The sequence below is a fragment of the Bos indicus genome, chromosome 15, assembly GCF_029378745.1.
Source record: "Bos indicus isolate NIAB-ARS_2022 breed Sahiwal x Tharparkar chromosome 15, NIAB-ARS_B.indTharparkar_mat_pri_1.0, whole genome shotgun sequence".
Classification (NCBI taxonomy): Eukaryota; Metazoa; Chordata; class Mammalia; order Artiodactyla; family Bovidae; genus Bos; species Bos indicus.
The window spans coordinates 31904322-31922651 of NC_091774.1; the positions used below are offsets into that span (position 1 = coordinate 31904322).

Genomic DNA, 18330 nt, shown 5'->3' on the forward strand with positions numbered 1-18330 from the left:
ACAGAGTTTTTGCCACCCCCGTCTCAGCTCAACCTTAGCTCATCCAAAGCAGTGTGAAAACGTCAGCAGGATGAGGGGGTGATGGTATCACCTAGACCCCCAGATCTGGCATGCCTGGCCAAGCTGGGGCCACACTGAGCAACAGTCCTGGCTGAGGGGGACTTTCTCTGCCTCTGAAGGGCTTCCTGAGTCTGTGCCCTGCTGCCCATCCTCAAGCACATGTCCCAGTTCCTGCTGATCATTTGGAGGAGAGCCTTGGCAAATGGTCTTCCTGATGGTTTATCCCTTAAAACTCAGCACATAGTCCTGTTGTATCCTGCTCTTGACAAGGTGCAGTTGGAACTTGTGATTTATTGGTTAGCACCAGCTAATGCACAGAATTGTTGTTTAGTCACTGAGTCATATCCAACTGTTTGTGATCCCATGGACTGTGGCCTGCCAGGCTCCTCTGTCCATGGGGATTCTCCAGGCAAGAATACTGGAGCGGGTTGCCATGCCTTCCTCCAGAGGAATACACTGAATTAGCTGCAGCAAATACCCCACCTTGTGTCAGAACCCGGGTTAAGCTTTTTGCCCGCATCACTGTCTTCCGTTCTCCCAACGCCCCTGCCAGGACGGGGCCCCAGGCCAGCACTCAGCCCCTACACTTTCCAAAATGCCTGTGACTCCTCCCTCTAACATTGGCCTTATGTTTATTCACTCTAAATATGCCAGTGGATTTTAAATTAACTAAAGAGTGCTCAGGGAGAAGAACTTTGTGAAACTCCTTGGGGTCATTAAAGATACCCTAGGAGGTTGCCTTCCAACCCAGACATGGAAACTCCCCAGCTATGCACTTTTTACCCACACAATCCGCAGGTGCTGAACACTGGAGCCAGGTGGGGACACCATGAGGAGTCAGGCCCAGGCCCACGTACATCCTGCCTGGGAGGCAGCAGGTGTAGGAAGATGGAGGGTGTGAGTGTGGGACCCTGGCTGGGAGCACAGTAGGAATTCTCAATGGGACCCCAAGGGCAGTGTTGCATTAGGTTAAACAGAAGGACGGAGAAGAGCCCTTGAGCCAAGGACGGTGTGTATGGAAGGCGGGGAGCCTGGCTGCGTCTCATTGACAGGACAGTGCACTTGATCATGAACCAGAATCACATCACCTTCAACTCAGAGGTCCCTCCCCCTGGCACGGAACCTCCTGCCTTCCCCTCTTCTGCTTCACACTGCTCTCGCCCTTCCTCCACTCATGACCTCTGATCTTCCCCAGCCCAGAGGCCCCTTCCAGCCTGAGCTCAACAAACCAGCATTTCAGCACTTTCCTCTCTTGGCTTCTAGAACTGTCTCCACCGTGATGCTCAGCCATCTCACCTCCTGCCTGTCTCTGAATCCACCTCTCCTTCCAAGTCCTGCTCCCAGCTGCCCCTCTGCATTCAGCCTCCTGACTCAGCTGGACCTGGGCAACCCCAGGCTCCTCTCTGTCACCCCCATCGTATCCCCTGAGCAAACCTCTCCAGAGGAGCCAAGCCTTCCCTCCTGCCCCAGGGCGACTCTGGTGCACTCCTTGCCTCTGCCCTCCTCCCTTCCTCTCTGAACCCGCTGACCCTGGCCCTCCTCTCCATCCTCAGGTCCACTTCCCGGACTCGAGTTCGCCTTGACTCTGGCCCTCCTGGGACTTTGCTGCCCTGACTTGCACTTCTCTTTCTTCCTTCTCTATCTTGCCTTTTCTAGGGATCCCTCCCTTTCCACCTGCCTGTATACTCTTGTCCCTCCCATCCTAAGACCACCTCTCCTTCACCCTGCTGCCCTTGGACTACCCTCCAGTTTAGGGGATCATCCATTAAGGGGTCGGTGGTCGCCATTGCTGGTAGAGGGGAACTGAAGTTTGGAGAGAGACGTGACTGGGAGCGGCTGGGTGGAGAAGCGCTCTGCCGGCTGGTCCTTATCTCCTAACCTCCCAACAACCCCGGCCCTCCCCTGTGCACCTCTCATTCACCCCCATCCCTGCAGGGTCTGCCATCACCTCCCCCCAACACCCCCAGTCTGCCTTCGAACATCTCCAGTGACACATGACCCGGTTACCCTTTCACAGCCCTGCTTCCTCTCTGGGTGGGAATGCCTGCCTTCTTCTGCTTGAAACCCCCACCTCCTTGACCTTCCTGACCACATTTTCCTGATTTTTGGCTTTTCTGGCTGCTTCTGCTTTGTCCTGCTCTGTGGCTGCTCTTCATTCACCCCTACCCCCGGATTAGGTCTTATCCCTCTGTTGTCCTTCCCCCTCCATGGTCTCCCATATCCTGCCACTTCAGCCACCGCCTCTATCCAGAGGCCCCATCTGTGCCCCCGATCCTGCCCTCCCTCCGTATTCCAACATTCAGTCGCATATTTGCTCCTGAATCGCCTATTCAACATGTTCCAAAACCTCTTCCTTTTCAAACCATCCACGGCCATGATGACACCATCGTGAGTCTCCTGTTCAGGCTCTGAGGGTCTGAGGATCCTCCCTCTGTGCTCCACACCCATCCTGGCATCCACCTGGCCCTCTCTGTGCCTTGTCCAGCTCTGAAACCCACCTGAGCCAAAGCACAGCTCAGAAATCTCTGTCTCCTAGCAGGAAAGGCTCTGTCCTCATGCCCAGACCTTCTCTCTCGCTCACTTTGTCATATTCTTCACTCACGTCTTTGAGTCTCTAAAACTCTGAGTGCTTCCCTATTATATATGTGTGATGTACCTCGCCCTGGCATCCAAGGCCTGTGCTGACCCTAACTCATCTTTCTAAATTTATCCTCCCATCCCACCCCTGCCCACAAGCCAGGCTCCCACTCAAGGGTGCCTCCATCATCTGCTGAATGGGCCGAGCTCCATCTCACTGGGGATTATGTCCTTGACCCTGCCTTTCCCCTGCCCACACAGCCCTCTGTCCCCGCCACTTCCATTTGTCAGTCTGTCATCCTCTGGAGCCCAGCCTGCATCCCACCTCCTCCGTGGAACCTTCCCTGGACATTTCACCTAAGAGACCCAGCCCTTCTCCCAACACCCATGGCTGGACCCATTCTGCCTTGGGTTGTGGTCATACAGTGCATTTAAGAACCTTACCTGTCATCAGCATCCTTGCATCTCATAATGCCCTGAGATCAGTCTATGTGGAATAAACAAAAGGAAAGGGGGGAAAAGGATGGAATGAAATGGGAGATGGGGTCAGATGATGACCTTAAACAAGGTACAGGGGCTTCCACTGGAGCCTCTGTGCAGTGAGACCCTTGCGTGTTCCTGGTAAGAGAAGTGCCTCGAAGTCAGGAAAGGGAGGTAATCGCCACCTCCAAAGCGTCCCATTACCCAAGCCACTTCCCTCCTCCACCCCATCTTCTCCCCACCCTCCTGTGTCCCCGGTCCCCTCATCACATGTGGCTGAGACGCCAGGGCTAAGATGAGAATGACAGCTGCCCAGTTTTGCTGCAGGAAAACCCGTATTTAATGCTGAAGGGGAACCACCAGGAAATGGAAGGCAATGACCGCTACGAGGGCTTCTGTGTGGACATGCTCCAGGAGCTGGCAGAGATCCTCCGGTTCAACTACAAGATCCGTCTGGTCGGGGACGGCGTGTATGGCGTGCCCGAGGCCAATGGCACCTGGACGGGCATGGTCGGGGAGCTGATCGCTCGGGTAAGGAAAGAACAGGTGGTTTGGATCTGAGGGTGGGCTGGGGAGGGTGATGGAAGGACAGAAGGTTGTGCTTTATGTTCATGAACCCTCTGTTTATTCAGTCAGTCAGTCGTGCTTTTTTCATTTATTTGTCCATTCGTTGCATGAATCTTCCCCGAGCTGGCACCGAGCCAGGCACTGGTGATATATATACATTGATTTAGTCATTGGTGAATAGGACTACCGTGATCCTTGCCCTGTGGCTCTTCTGGTCCCAATCTATCACCTGTAATGGCTGAGGAATAGAGGCTTTGACCAATAAACGCAGCTTAGAGATTGGGTTCACTTTTTGGATAATTCAGGTGCTTTTTGTTCTGATTTTTTTTAATTATTTATTTTTTGGCTTCGCTGTGTCTTCATTGCTGCACGAGGGTTTTCCTCTAGCCGCAGTAGACAGGGGCTACTCTCTAATTGCCATGCACGGGCTTCTCATTGTGGTGCCTTCTCTTGTTGTGGAGCACCAGCTCCTGGATGCACAGGCTCAGTGGCTGTGGCACACAGGCTTAGTTGCCCTGTGGCATGTGGGATCTAGGGCTTCCCAGGTGGCACGAGAGGTAAAGATTCCACTTGTCAATGCAGGAGAAGTAAGCATCGCAGGTTTGATCCCTGGGTCTGAAAGATCCTCTGGAGGAGCGCGTGGCAATGCACTCCAGTATTCTTGCCTGGAGAATCCCATGGACAGAAGAACCTGGCGGGTCACAGTCCAAAGGGTCACAAAGAGTCAGACACAACTGAAGCAACTTAGCACACACACATGTGGGATCAGTCGGACACAACTGAAGTGACTTAGCACACACACGTGTGGGATCTAGTTCCTGGAGCAAGGATCAAACCCGTGTCCCCTGCACTGGCAGGCAGACTGCCAACCACTGGACCACCAGGGGGGTTCCAGTTTTGATGACTTTTTTGATCATCAGTACCCCTGGCAGAGCTTGGACAGGCCCTGGTGTAGAACACACCTACATCAGCTGACTGTGATGTTTGAGAAGGGCTGTCAAAGAGACATGGTTAAATAACAAGGGAAAAGGGACCGACTGTCAGAGGCATTGGTCACAGTTACGGCTGTTTTGTTATTTCTTGTATTATTTTCTGCTATCCTTAATGTGCCCTTACAGACCAGGGCCAAGGCGCACTAGGGAGGGCTGTACATTTTCAGGGTGAATGTGGAGACTTGATTAAAAGGTAGGTGAGCACCCTAGACTGTCAATCATCATTTGGTTAGAGCAAGACTGTAGAAAGTTCTTCCAGGGCCAGAGTGCTTGTTTTCTTGGCACAAACTACTAACATCTGTAAAAATTAAGTTGTCATTAATTCACTGTCTGTATTTCCATAACTGAGTGTTTCTCATCAGGGTGGGTGATCAGCACCCAATGCAGAGATCACAGACCTAGGTTCTTAGAGCGACCTTGAACCGACCCGTCCCTCTCCGTGCTTTCCAAGTGCAGAGGGAGCCCCTGCAGGCTCCCAGCCAGTGCCAACGTGTAGGGGGCTTTACATACATTATCTCTAATCCTCTCAGAACATACCTTTTATTAATAGTTCATTGTTATCCTCATTTTACAAATGTGCCACCTAAATGGAGAGCTTGAATCGTTTGTCTGAAGGCACACCGTCAGGGTGAGACAGGGCTGGGATTTGAACCCAGATGCGTCTAACTCCAGAATCCCACCACAGCACACGACCTCAGCTGGACGGAGGTGTTACCAAGGAAGGTCCGCATAAGCCCAGTCCCAGCCTTTGTATTCTCCTTCCCTTTCACCTTTGCTTGCTTTTTTCTTTCCTCTCATCTCTTTATCTGTTAAATTAACATGATTGTAATCCTTTCTATATGGGCTTTCCGGGTGGCTCAGTGGTAGAGAATCACCTGCCAATGCAGGAGACATGGGTTCGATCCCTGGGTCGGGAAGATCTCCTGGAGAAGGAAATGGCAACCCACTCCAGTATTCTTGCCTGGAGAATCCCCACAGACAGAGGAGCCTGGCAAGCTACAATCCATGGGATCACAAAGAGTCGGACACTACTGAGTGGCTGAGCACACATGCCGCCTTTTATATATACCAAACTTGGGATAAAAGATACATTTTTTAAATCCCAGTCTTCAAGGATAAAAAGATTAGTAGGGGTATTGAGTAAGCAATCCTTGCCAATGCATGATGGAAAGTTCTATATAGACAAAGCGTGTGGAAGGCATCTAAGGGCTGAAGTGGGATGGTGGTTAGGAGTTTTCCTGACAGCATTTGCAGTGACTCAGCAGGGCCAGTAGCAAGGCTTGTTCAGTGAGACCATGAATTGTCGGGTTCCTAGAGTCCAGGAGGGAGGCCCTGCTGGCAGAGTGAGGCTTGCAGGCAATCAATGGAAGACCATAGAAGGCCCAGGAGGCCCTGAGAGCCTCTCACAGGGACAGGCTGGGGGTGAAACCTTCTGCCATCTTTGAGGCTCAAACTCCTAGCGGATGATGCCCACGCATCTGGAAAAAAGGACATTTGGCTCTTCTCTAAGTTCCAGAACCCCTCCCCAGGCAGTCTTATTGTTTAGAACCCCCGGTCGAGGCGCCCTCTAGTGGTTAAACCTCAGAAAGCTGAACGGCCCATCCTCCTGTCTTACTCACGTACTCAGTGACCTTGAGCCCGTTTCTTCAGCTCCCTTGGGCTGCCTTGTGACTTGTGGGGTGACTTCAGGGATGTCGGAGTCGGTGCACAGCCATCCCCTTATCAGCCCCTTAATGAGCTGTGACGTGGACTGCCAGGAAGAGGAAAGGATCCGGGACTCAAGGACATGCAGCTTCATACTGAATGATTTGGGCAATCAGACTGGTATCTTAAAATTCACCCCAGATCTGCTTTCAAGTCAAAACACTGCTGCTTTGGTCTCATCAAGACGTGGCTGGGTAGTATTAATTAATTAAGGAATTAACCCGTTCTTTCAATACTCCAGTACTCTTGCCTGGAAAATCCCACAGACGGAGGGCCTGGTGGGCTATAGTCCATGGGGTCGCTAAGAGTCAGACATGACTGAGCGACTTCACTTTCACTTTCAATACATATGCTGGCCCTGATCTAAGGTTCAGTGCTTGATATGTCTGCCCTGATGTCCCCTAGGATCACAACAGTCCTGAGGCCCGCAGCCCTGCTGTATGACCTCTTCCCCAAGTTGCTCAGATCAGAGGTTATAACAGCAAAGCCTTGGGGCTGGCTAGTCAGTGTCCCAGACAGAAGAGACCTCAGAGGTCATCTCACCTAAATCTGTCACTTATATACAGATGAGGAAATGCAGGCTCCAGGAGGTTAAATAACCTGCCAAAGATCACACAGCTGGTAAGTTTAGAGTCAGCATTTAAGCCCTGGTCCAGCTGACTTGGGGCTTCCCTGGTGGCTCAGATGGTAAAGAGTCTGCCTGCAATGCAGGAGACCCAGATTCGATCCCTGGGTCAGGAAGATCTCCTGGAGAAGAGCATGACAACCCACTTCACTGTTCTTGGCTGGAGAATCCCCATGGACAGAAAAGCCTGGCGGGGTACAGTTGATGGGGTCCCAAAGTGTCGGACACAACTGAGTGAGCTGACTTCAGTGCTCATGGTCTGAGAGTGGGAATCTTGATGTTAAACCTAATTTCAGTTCACTTACTTACTAGCTGTGTGTTCTTGGGCAACTTTTTTTTATCCTTCCCACCCCATCCCCCAAGGCTTCAGTGTTTATCCAGAAAGAATTTTTGTAAGGATTTAAAATAACACACACATGAGCATGCCCACACCCACAGAAAGTTTGACATACAGGAATCTCTTTAGATCATTTGAGGAATGCAGTAGCCTCCTGGATGGAGAGTGATGCAGTGTAAAGAGTCATCTCCTGGGTCATCTCTACTGGGTGTTCTAGAGCCTCAGTCTTTCGTATCCATAGTCACCTGCTTACCTAAGACTGTGCGGCTAGCACTCATGGCGTGTTAGTTATGAAAGAGCATTCAAACATATTTTCTGCTTACTTTTGAAAATCATCAGAGCGTGTCTTTTGGTGTAAATCCCATTAAAAGTAGGAGTGTGGCTGGAGTGAAAACAAGTGGCTTCACGTCAACTGGGCAGGTGACTGGCCTCTCACCCCCAGGGCTGTGTCTGGGTAGGGGAAAGTGCAGTGTGTCTGTTTGGGAGCCTCTTGGGTCTGGATTCATTTTGCCCCCAGTCAAACCCTTCACAAGCTGAGCCCACAGCAGTGATGGTGTGTTTTGGTGGAGGTGTACTTGGCAGAGAGGAGGAGATGGACTAAAGCTTGAAGAAGAAGATGCCCTTGGAACATCCTCTTGTGTCACCCCAGTATATTTATTTAAAGTGAATTTTTCATTGAAGTTGTTGGAGGTATTCACATATAGAGATGAATGAGACAGACGCTAGGTCACTCTTTGATGGAGGACCAGTTGCGTAAAAGCAGAGTGAGAAAGGCTAGGATGGGGCGGTAGAGGGACTGGTGAGAGGACTGGAGGAGGGCCTCCTGACTGCTTTGGAGGTGTAGGAAGGACACCTGCAGGAGATGATGCTTGACAGCTCCAGGAGGAGCTGGCCAGGGAGAGCAGGATGTGGAGGGAGAAGATCAAGCCAGGAGGGAGGACGCCAGGCAGAGTCCACAGCCTGGAGACAGGAAGGGGCATGGCAGTTTCCATTTTAGGATACTACGCCTGGAACAGAGTGTGGTGGGAAGTGAGCCTAGGAAGTGGGCAGTGGTCTGTACGGCCTTCCACAGTGTGGAACATGGATGGGTGGAGGGATGGGAAAGGCCTGGAGGCAGGGGACCAGGGAGAAGATTGAACTGTTGCAAGAGGTGATGAGAACCAGAAGTAACTTAGGAGTCAGAAGAAGCCTTCAAAAGCTGTCTTTAAAGGTAAGTTTTTCTGTAATATAGAATGGCTCAGTGGTAAAGAATCCTCCTGCCAATGCAGGAGACAGGAGTTCCATCCCATACTAGGGAAGATCCCCTGGAAAAGGAAATGGCAACCCACACCAGTATTCTTGCCTGGAGAATCCCATGAACAGAGGAACCTCGAGGGCTACAATCCATGGGGTCGTAAAAGAGTCAGACAGCCTTAGCGATGAAACAATAAATACAATCTTTATAAAATATATGTGTTTTAAAAAAATTACTTATAATTCCACCAGCCACTCATACCCATGGTTAACATTTCAACATGATCCCTTCTGATTTCTTAATGAGTAGGTACTTACACAAGTTTTTTCTTAAATGAGATCATAGTATAATTCTGTTTGGTAACCTGTGGAAGCTATTTAACAGATGGACTGTCAGGACTTGAGGACTGAATGGACGTGGCCCATGGAGGCAGACAAGAGTAGAATGGATGACACCCAGGTTTCTGATGTGGACGCTGATGTGAACGTCTGGGTGGTTGGCGGTGCCAGTCTTTGAGGTGGAAAACCCAGGAGAAAAACAGATCTGGGAGGAAAGAGGGGGAGGATTTCCGCTTTGGAAACGGTAACTGTGAAAAGTCTTTTGGACACATAGGTAGAGATGCTCAGCAGCGAGTTGGTTAGAGTGGGCTCTGTGGCTCCAGGAGTAGGTGCTGGCGTGGTTGGTGAGCTGTAGGTGGTTTGAAGCTGTGAGGAGGGATGGAACCCTCCGGGAGAAAAATCATACATTCAAGAGGGAGGAGAGGGAAGAGAGCCTGTGAAGGCTGCTGAAGAGAGGTGGGTAAAGAAGCTTCCCACCTCTTGAAGGGAAGCACAAGAGAGCCTTCCATCAGATTTAGAATGAAGAAGCCACGGACAAGATTGGTTTCAGTGGGTGCTTGGATTGAAATCACACTGCAATGGTTGAATCATTGTGGAATACTCTTTACAGAAGCTTCGCTCTTGTGGGAAAGCAAGATAAAGGGCTGTAGCTAGAAGGAGCTGTGGAGCTGAAAGGTTGGCAGTTGTTTAAAACGAAATCGCTTGTGGAAGTGGCTGCTGGGAGTTGAGAGCGCACGCGTCTCTTAGGCATTGGGGAGAGGCAGGGACGGTCACGTGGCTGGAGCGGAGTCCTGGTGGGGATCACGGTGGTCAGGACAGAGGGTGGGGGAACGGCACATTCGTGAAGGGGTTTGGGGTCCTCGCCGAGACATGAACGGGTCACTGGGAAGCAGTGCGGTCAGGGGTGCGTCTGTCCTGGCTGTTGTCCTAGTCACCCCCCAACCCACACACGTATGCGTTGATTTCGTGTTTTAAATTGCTTTCACAGCTCTAACTCTTTATCCTCCATAATGGCTCTGTGAAGTGGATCTATGGGTGAACACCCTGTGGCTAAGAAGTACAAACGATTCACCCCCGGTCCCATAGCCAGCAGGTGGGCACCTGAGTCCTCGTGGCCTCTCCTGATGGACTTACACCCTCATCTCCCTCCAGCCATGAATGGTGCTCTCTTCCGAGAGGTCTTTCTAGGCAGAGCCTTTGGAGGATGCCCAGCACTTGGTACCCACGTCTGACTCTGGACCATAAAGGGGCTGCACTTTATTTATAAAGTGAGTGGATGACCTCTCTGACCCCTTCTCCTCTCCCCCAGTTGTGTGTCAAGCTTTCTTGTGGGTTCAGCCCTGAGCACTGGTATCCTGGAAGGGGAGAGATTACATTTCACATCCTAGGGGCCCAGCTTGGAAAAGAGTAAAGCACACTCAGGAAGAGAGAGAGAGCCCCCCTCAAGCTTCAAAGCTCAGAACCAAGTCCCCTGTTGGCAGTCAACGCCAGGTTGGCAGAACAGCCCATTTAGGTTCAAAGAGAAAGGGGCTTTAGAAGGCTTAGATTCAAGGCTCATAAGCTTTGGACATCAAATAGCTCTTACCAATGACATTTTGATGAATTAAGTGTAGATGAAGCTGAAATGCCTCATTCCATTTCCCCTCCTGGGCCCCTAGGAGAAAGAATTGTGGAGAGAGTTTGCCGGACACCTGGTGGGGTGGGCTGTCTGTGGCCTCGATCCACTGGGGAAGTTGCTGAGAGACATTTTGCTGAACTAAAAAAAAAAAAAAAAAAAATCCAACTAGTCCCCTGGGATTCCTTTTCACCTTGAAACCAGAGACTATTTTAACTGAAAATAGGTCATGGAATTCTGTTCTTTAAAATCAAGATACTGATCCAGGGGCTAAAACTGAATGCTCAACTCTTTTCCCATGTGACAGCCAGGTTCAAGGGGGGTACTTTCTCTTCTTCTTAAAGCCTGGTCCCTGCATTTACTCAGATAGGAGGAGGTGGGCTCCAATGATAATTCAGCAAGTCATTCATTCATTCACTCATTAATCAAAGTGTCCACTCTCTGACAAGCACTATTTGGATGGGAGGAATTGCTGGTAAGGAGCTCAGGACCTACTCAAAGAGACCAATAAACCACAAATTCCAGTACCGTGTGATACATGCTCTATTAATAATATTAACAGTGCTGACAAAGGTCCATATAATCAAAGCTATGGTTTTTCCAGTGGTCATGTATGGATATGAGAGTTAGACCATAAGGAAGGCTGAGTGCTGAAGAATTGATGCTTTTGAATTGTGGTGCTGGAAAAGATGCTGGAGAGTCCTTTGGACAGCAAGGAGATTAAACCAGTCAATCCTAAAGGAAACCAACCCTGTATATTCATTGGAAGGACTGATGCTGAAGCTGAAGCTCCAATACTTTGGCCACCTGATGCGAAGAGCCAACTCATTGGAAAAGACCCTGAGGCTGGGAAAGATTGAAGGCAGGAGGAGAAGGGGGCGACAGAGGACGAGATGGTTGGATGGCATCATCGACTCAATGGATGTGCGCAAACTCCAGGAGATGGTGAAGGACAGGGAAGCCTGGCGTGCTGCAGTCCATGGGGTTGCAAAGAGTTGGGCACAACTTAGTGACTGAACGACAACAGTGATGAAGGTAACAATGACTGACGTTTATTAAGTGTTTCCTGTGGGCCAGGCACTGTTTTACACGCTTAACTCATTTGTCTTCACGATAACCAGATGTTCCAGGTGAGGAAACTGAGTCACGAAGCAGATGACGTGGTCACATGGGTAGTGAGCGACCCTGGTAGGGCTGGTGGAAGCACGAACAAGGTATGTACAGGAACGAGCAGGGAAGGACTCACCCAGGAAGGGATCGTGGAACAGAGTGTTGAGGATGGAGGAGCATCATCTCAATAGAAAAGAATATTCTAGGTGCAGAAAATACTGAGATTATACCAGGCAGTGCAAATGGCTCTGTGCGGCTGGCATCAAGTATGGCAGGGAGTGGAGGTGGGTAGAGCTATAGGCAGGGGCCAGTGGTGACAGGGTTTATATGTTTGTATATTTAAACTATGTCCAGAGGGCTAATGGGGAGCTTTTGAAGAGAGAGAGGTGGTTGGTTTGTTTTATTCCAGGAGAGGATGCTGTAATTGGCTTTGGTCCCGGAAAGTCAGTCCAGGAGGCGAGATGGGGATGGATTGGATGTGGGAAGACCAGATTCAGTTATGCTTATCAGACAGCGGTCCAGGGATGCCGGGGGCGGGATGCGGCCACAATAAAAGCAGGGTCAGTGAAGATGACCAGGAGAAAACGGCGACAGTGTGGGGTCTCGGCATGTCATTCTAGGACCTACTGAGTAGGGGAGCTCCCCTTTCATGGGGACTTTTAAGCAGGTCGTCCTGCCTCTCAGAAGAGGGAGGGCTGTCTGACTCTGGGCAAGGTCCTTCCTGGAATGGCTTCTCGCGGCATGTGTGTCAAGCAATGGTCCCTGCATACAACCCCGAGATGCGGGAAGGGAGGAAATCCATCTTGTCTGGTTCATTATCCACAGGCTGTTGTCCTTGAGAATAAAAGGGCCAGAGCCCTGGGCTGCTTCCTGGACCACAACCGCCTTCGCTCTCCATCTCTCATCAGACCCTCCGTTACAACTGTCTGTCTCATCTGGAGTCCTCAAAGGTTCCTTTCTGTTACTCAAGTCCTTTCACCCACCCGATAAAAGCCAAGAAAAGCAGTTTTGAAACTGCGGCCGCTGTGCCTTTCTTCTGAGACGTCTGTCTCAGCTGCCGCCCGTGCAGCTGGGTGCTGCTGTCTGTCTCTGTGACCACTGTCCTCTCTCCACATTTACGGCTGGGGTGCACAGCCCCCAGAAGACTGCGGCTGGGCCTCTGAACCCGCAGCATGCAATGAACATGAGCCCCAGACAATACCCTACCTGGCCATCACAGGCTTTCAGCTGAGGGCTCTGTCCTGGGCCTTCAGACTTTCCTCTTGCTCTCCATGGCTCTGTAGAGAATTACAGTGGGGGGAGTGGTCATCTGACGAAGGCACTGTGTCCTTATTCAAAGCTGAGCCCCCAGGAGGGAGAGCAGGACAATGACGGCTGCTGACAGAGGCAGCCACTGTATAGGAGCTCGGCAGATGCTGTTTCATGTAATCCGTGCATGGCCTGAGAGGGATTATTACTCCATTTTACAGATGGAATGGAGGCTCAGGGAGTCAGCAATGGACCCAAGCACAGACTCACAGCAAGCAGCCAGAGCCCAGATTCACACGCTATTCAGACCCCTGTCTTGAGTGCGTCTTACTGCACCACCAGGGACGCATGAGAGCTGGTGGCTGGAGTGGATTTTTGCGTGATTTTGGTACAGCCTTCCTGTCCTCTGCATCTACTTGCTAGGAGAATGGAGAGGAAGTAATAGACTGGACCAGAAGAATGGCAGGAAAAGAGGAGGCGCTGCACGGCCAGATTGAGAGGGACACATGGGTGATATTTACATCCTCAACTGCATTATCTGGGAAGTGGGTGTTTTAACTACTTCCTTTTTACGGACTAAGAACACACAGCCCCAGAGAGGCCAGCACCTAGAAGCACGAGGATTTGAAACCAGGTCTGTTTCCTCCAGGAGCTCTCCCACTGGAAAGGCAGACAGATGGCAGAAGTTATTTTAATACCAAGTTGTATGGAATAAAGCTCTGTTATAGATATAAACTACATCCTTTTCAACTGACAAAGTAGGAGGCAGAAATGACTCCTCATTGGGGACCGCTGGGATGGATTCTTAGTGGCAGTGGGACTGGCAGCTCCTTGCGGGCAAGCACAGTATTTCATTTCTCTTGATATCCTCATGCACCTAACACAGTGCCTGGGACACAGCAAAGTGTATCAGATAGTCCCTTTAGGTCATGCAGAGCAAGGCACCAGGTGATAAGTGTTCCCTGAATAAACTTAGGGAGTTCATTCCTTAACAGGTTTCTATCAACCCAGTCATTAACCTGAGGCTTGGAAAACTGGGCCATGAATTGATTAATCAATCAGCAGATAGTAATTTAACACAGCGAGTCAGTTACTGTGCTCGAGGTTTGGGGGGAAAGGATAGATGAGATTTGGTTCTGTCTTTGAGAGCTTACAGGCGCGGTGATATGGAAGTAGGCAGAATACAGACACGTAAAAGAAGCCGTGTGCTAGGGTGGGCAGGAGAGAGGTGAGTAGGTTGCTAAGGGAGCCCTAAGCAGGGCAGGACCAGGGAGTGACAGTGTACATCAGCTGTGAGCGTGCACAGCTTAAATGCTCATCTCCCAGGAAGCAGTGTCAAGATGGTTCCCGCTCTGGGATCATGGAACATGAGGCCCAGAGAATCAGCCACAGATTCAGGAAGAGAGAGCAGAGCTTTGTCTGGCTGTCCTGAGAGTATAAAGGGTTCTTTCTACTGAAGAAGCTGCTATGGATGGGAATCCCAGGGGTTTTGCAGTTCAGTTATGTTCACAGCTACCCCAGCAGCTCCAGACTGGTAACGCCTCCAAACCCCATGGGTGTCTAGAAAATGGCCTGGGAAATTTGTCAGAAGGCTCCCTTCTTGGAAATTATTTCCGCCTTCCCAGCCGAGTACCAGCTGTTTAGGAGAGTGAGGGTCTGCAGAATAAGTGAAAGTGGATTAATTAAGGCATCTGAAAGCCTTCTGAGAGATTGGCTTGCTGTGACACAGAAGAGCCAGGCGGTAGGGAACTGATTTGGGGCAGGAGTGGGGACGGAAGCTGTGAAAAGTGGGATCTTAGTATCTCCTAAGAGTCCTGTAGTCCTGATTGCCTGCCTCACGTGGCAGAGATGAGGTGTCATCTATGGGCTTGACCATGCACTGGGCTGTAGTCTGAGGTCAGGGGTGCTTTGAAGAGGTCCGGTTGGGCATGAGGACACTTATCCTCTGTCTTTTTCCCCAAAGTGAAAGGAAAGTTGCTCAGTCATGTCCAACTCTTCGAGACCCCATGGGCTATACAGTCCATGGAATTCTCCAGGCCAGAATACTGGAGTGGGTAGCCTCTCCCTTCTCCAGGGGATCTTCCCAACCCAGGGATCGAACCTAGGTCTCCCGCATTGCAGGCGGATTCTTTACCAGCTGAGCCACAAGAGAAGCCCCTTATTCCCTAAAGTACCCAGTAATTCAGCTGCTGATTTTTCTCCAAAGCCTGAGTCTCTGGTGTTACTAACCCTGGGTCTTGTACCTCCCTTCCCTCTTGGAGTTAAGGATGCTTTTCCTGAACCTGGGACCAGGGCCCTACTCACCCTACTTAAGTGCTTCCCGTCCTCAGGCACTATTGATTCAACACTGGTTGTGACTTCAGGTTAAATAAGACCCAGTTTTTACTTTCACTAGGTTCACATTCTACCTTTACAGAGCCTCCAAGAATGGTTGTGCAAGTTGTATATTGTACAAGGGGTGGGTGGGGACTGAAATCCAGCCTTACGCAGCTCACCAAGCATGTGCTCTGGTGTGAGCCTCTGCTGCTGCTGCTGCTGCTGCTAAGTCGCTTCAGTTGGTGTCTGACTCTGTGCAACCCCATAGAGGGCAGCCCACCAGGCTCCCCCGTCCCTGGGATTATCCAGGCAAGAACACTGGAGTGGGTTGCCATTTCCTTCTCCAATACATGAAAGTGAAAAGTGAAAGTAAAGTCGCTCAGTTGTGTCTGACTCTTCACAACCCCATGGACTTCAGCCCACCAGGCTCCTCCGTCCATGGGAGTTGCCAGACAAGAGTACTGGAGTGGGTTGCCGGTGCCTTCTCCGGGTGTGAGCCTCTATCCACCTGTAAATTTTCCTCCTGCAAAGACATCTTTAGTTTGCCAAGTCATGTGCCCACTAAGTTTGCTAGGAGGATCAATTTTTATAATTTGTACAATGGCCCCCAACTATAATAGGAATGAGGCCCAGTGCATAAAAATAATGAGACCACAGCATGAGATACATGCAAAATGGGATCATATACAAAATTTTATGGAAATACAGGAAAAAAAGAAATTATTCAGCTGCAGGAAGCCAGGCAAGACTTTAGAGCAGCAATAACGATAATAATAGCTATTGTTTATTGAGGAGCTACTACCTGCCAGGCATTTCTTATGCGTCATTTCCTCTCCAACAACAATCTTACAAATAAATGTTATTATTCACAGTTTATAGTGAGGATGCTGAGGTTAGCTCCAGCTTAACAGAGAGACTAACTCAGCTAACAAGTTGATTGATTCTGGAATTCAAAGCCAAGCCTGACATCAAAGTCCATGGTCATTCTAACACACTGTGATGCTTCTAAGGGAAGTAATAGTCAAGTTGGACCTTAATAGATAAGTAGGAATTTGACACGGAGAGGGCAATGGCAGCCCACTCCAATGCTCTTGCCTGGAAAATCCCATGGACGGAGGAGCCTGGTAGGCTGCAGTCAGTCCATGGGGTCGCTAAGAGTTGGATACAACTGAGCGTCTTCACTTTCACTTTTCAGTTTAATGCATTGGAGAAGGAAATGGCAACCTACTCCAGTGTTCTTGCCTGGAGAATCCCGGGGACTGGGGAGCCTGGTGGGCTGCCGTCTATGGGGTTGCACAGAGTTGGATGCGACTAAAGCAACTTAGCAGTAGTAGCAGCAGCAGCATCAGGAATTTGACAAGAGCCAAGGAGGAAAGAGTTACAGGCAGAGGGAACTGTGTGGGCAAAGACATGGAGTTTGAACTATGTGACAGGTGTAAGGAACACAAGTAGAGCAATGTGGCCGCGTCATAGGTTAAAGAGAGATCAGGGCTTGAGGTGACGCTGGAGAGAAAGTGTGGGACAGATTGTGAATATCACTGTAGGGAGTTTGGACCATATTTGAAAGCTAGTAGGTAGTTGCTGGGGGTTTCCAGGTGGCTCAGTGGTAAAGAATCGTCTTGCCAAGCAGGAGACACCGCTTCAATCTCTGGGTCTGAAAGATCCCCTGGAGAAGGAAATGACAACCCACAGCAGTATTCTTGCCTGGGAAATCCCATGGACAGAGGAGCCTGGCGGGCTACAGTCCATGAGGTCACTAAGAGTCAGACACAACTTAGCTACTGAGTGCACACACGCACACATACACACACACACAGGGAGTTGCTGGAGTTTCTTTAAGGGGGGCAGTGATGTGATTAGATCTTTTGTCTGGAAGTAGATTCTAGAGCAGTGGTTCTCAAAGTGTGGTCCTTGAGCCAGCAGCACCAGCATTACCTAGGACTTGTGAGCAACCCAAATTCTGGGGGCCCATCCAGACCTGCTGAATCAGACAGTCTGGAGCAGGGCCCGGCAACATGCATTTTCACAGGCCCTCCAGGTGGTTGTAATGCACGGTCAAGTTCGAGGACCCCAAGTGCCCTTGGCATCCACTCAGCTGGACAGATGGAGTGGGGAAGAACTAGGAGCAATGAGGCCAGTGCAGAAACTACTGAATAATTCCAGTAAAGACTTGAGTGATGACAGCGGTGATCAGATCCGAGCAGTAGTGATGGATTACGTGGGCGTTTCAGAGGTAGGATGGATGGGGCTTGGTTATTGACTGGAGAAACAGCAGGGAGGTAGGACGGGGAGACTCTGGCTGACTCCTGGTCTCGGTTTTAGATGACAAGTGCCTGGTGAAGTCATGAACTGAGAAACAGCCTCTGGAAAAAACAAGTTGCTTTAGATGGCAGAGGTGAGGAGTAGATGACGTGGGTCTGAGGTACAGGCAGAACTTGGAGGTGGAGAAATATAGTCCGGGAGTAAGATGGGCGAGAGGGCAGAGCTGGGCTGAGCTCCACTGGAGGGTCGCCAGAGGCAGGAGGTAGTGAAATGGGGGGAGCTGAGCATGCTCAGCCATCCTCCACCCCTCTCCCCATGCCGTAGCACCCACCCCGGCTGCTTGGACAAGCCAGCCAGTGTTTGTGATCCACCCCACTCCGCATCTTCATTCTCAAAATGGTGATAGTAGCATCTACCCCTGGGTTATTATGAGAAATCAATGAACTGTAATGTCTCAGTATCCCTGGCATGCTGTGACTCTCAAACAAGGTCAGACCTCTTCTCTCTTTCCCTGCTGTCTGTTACCTGCCTCTCCCATAAGACTCTGCTTGCACTTCCTCTCTGGACCTAAAGCCTTGGTCCCTCCTCCATCCATCCCCAAACACGTGGGTCCACAGGCCTGCCTTTCTGGAAGATGTGCTTGTCCAGGACTGGGTCCTTCCCTGTCCCAGGCTGGCCTGGGTTAATTGGGTTAATTTCTCCTTGCCGCACCTGTCTGGAGACCACAGAAGTGTAACTTATCAAGACAAAACTAAAGTACCACGTGTCTGGTCGTGCTCCTGTGGCCTGAGCTCTGGCTGCCTTCTAAAGGTTATCTGCATCAGTGGGAACCTGCCGTGGTTCTAACCCCCTCTCCTTGCCCTCT

General features: G+C 50.5%; 1 protein-coding gene across 3 annotated transcripts in view; it reads left to right on the forward strand.

The window, feature by feature from the left end:
* The window catches only part of GRIK4 (glutamate ionotropic receptor kainate type subunit 4), a 500430-nt gene that overhangs the window by 412140 nt on the left and 69960 nt on the right, over positions 1–18330 (forward strand). For all 3 annotated transcript variants that reach the window (XM_070803553.1, XM_070803555.1, XM_070803554.1), the window contains one exon: positions 3445–3648. In XM_070803553.1, coding sequence (XP_070659654.1) covers positions 3445–3648 — 204 coding nt within the window. The remainder of the gene's footprint in view (positions 1–3444; positions 3649–18330) is intronic.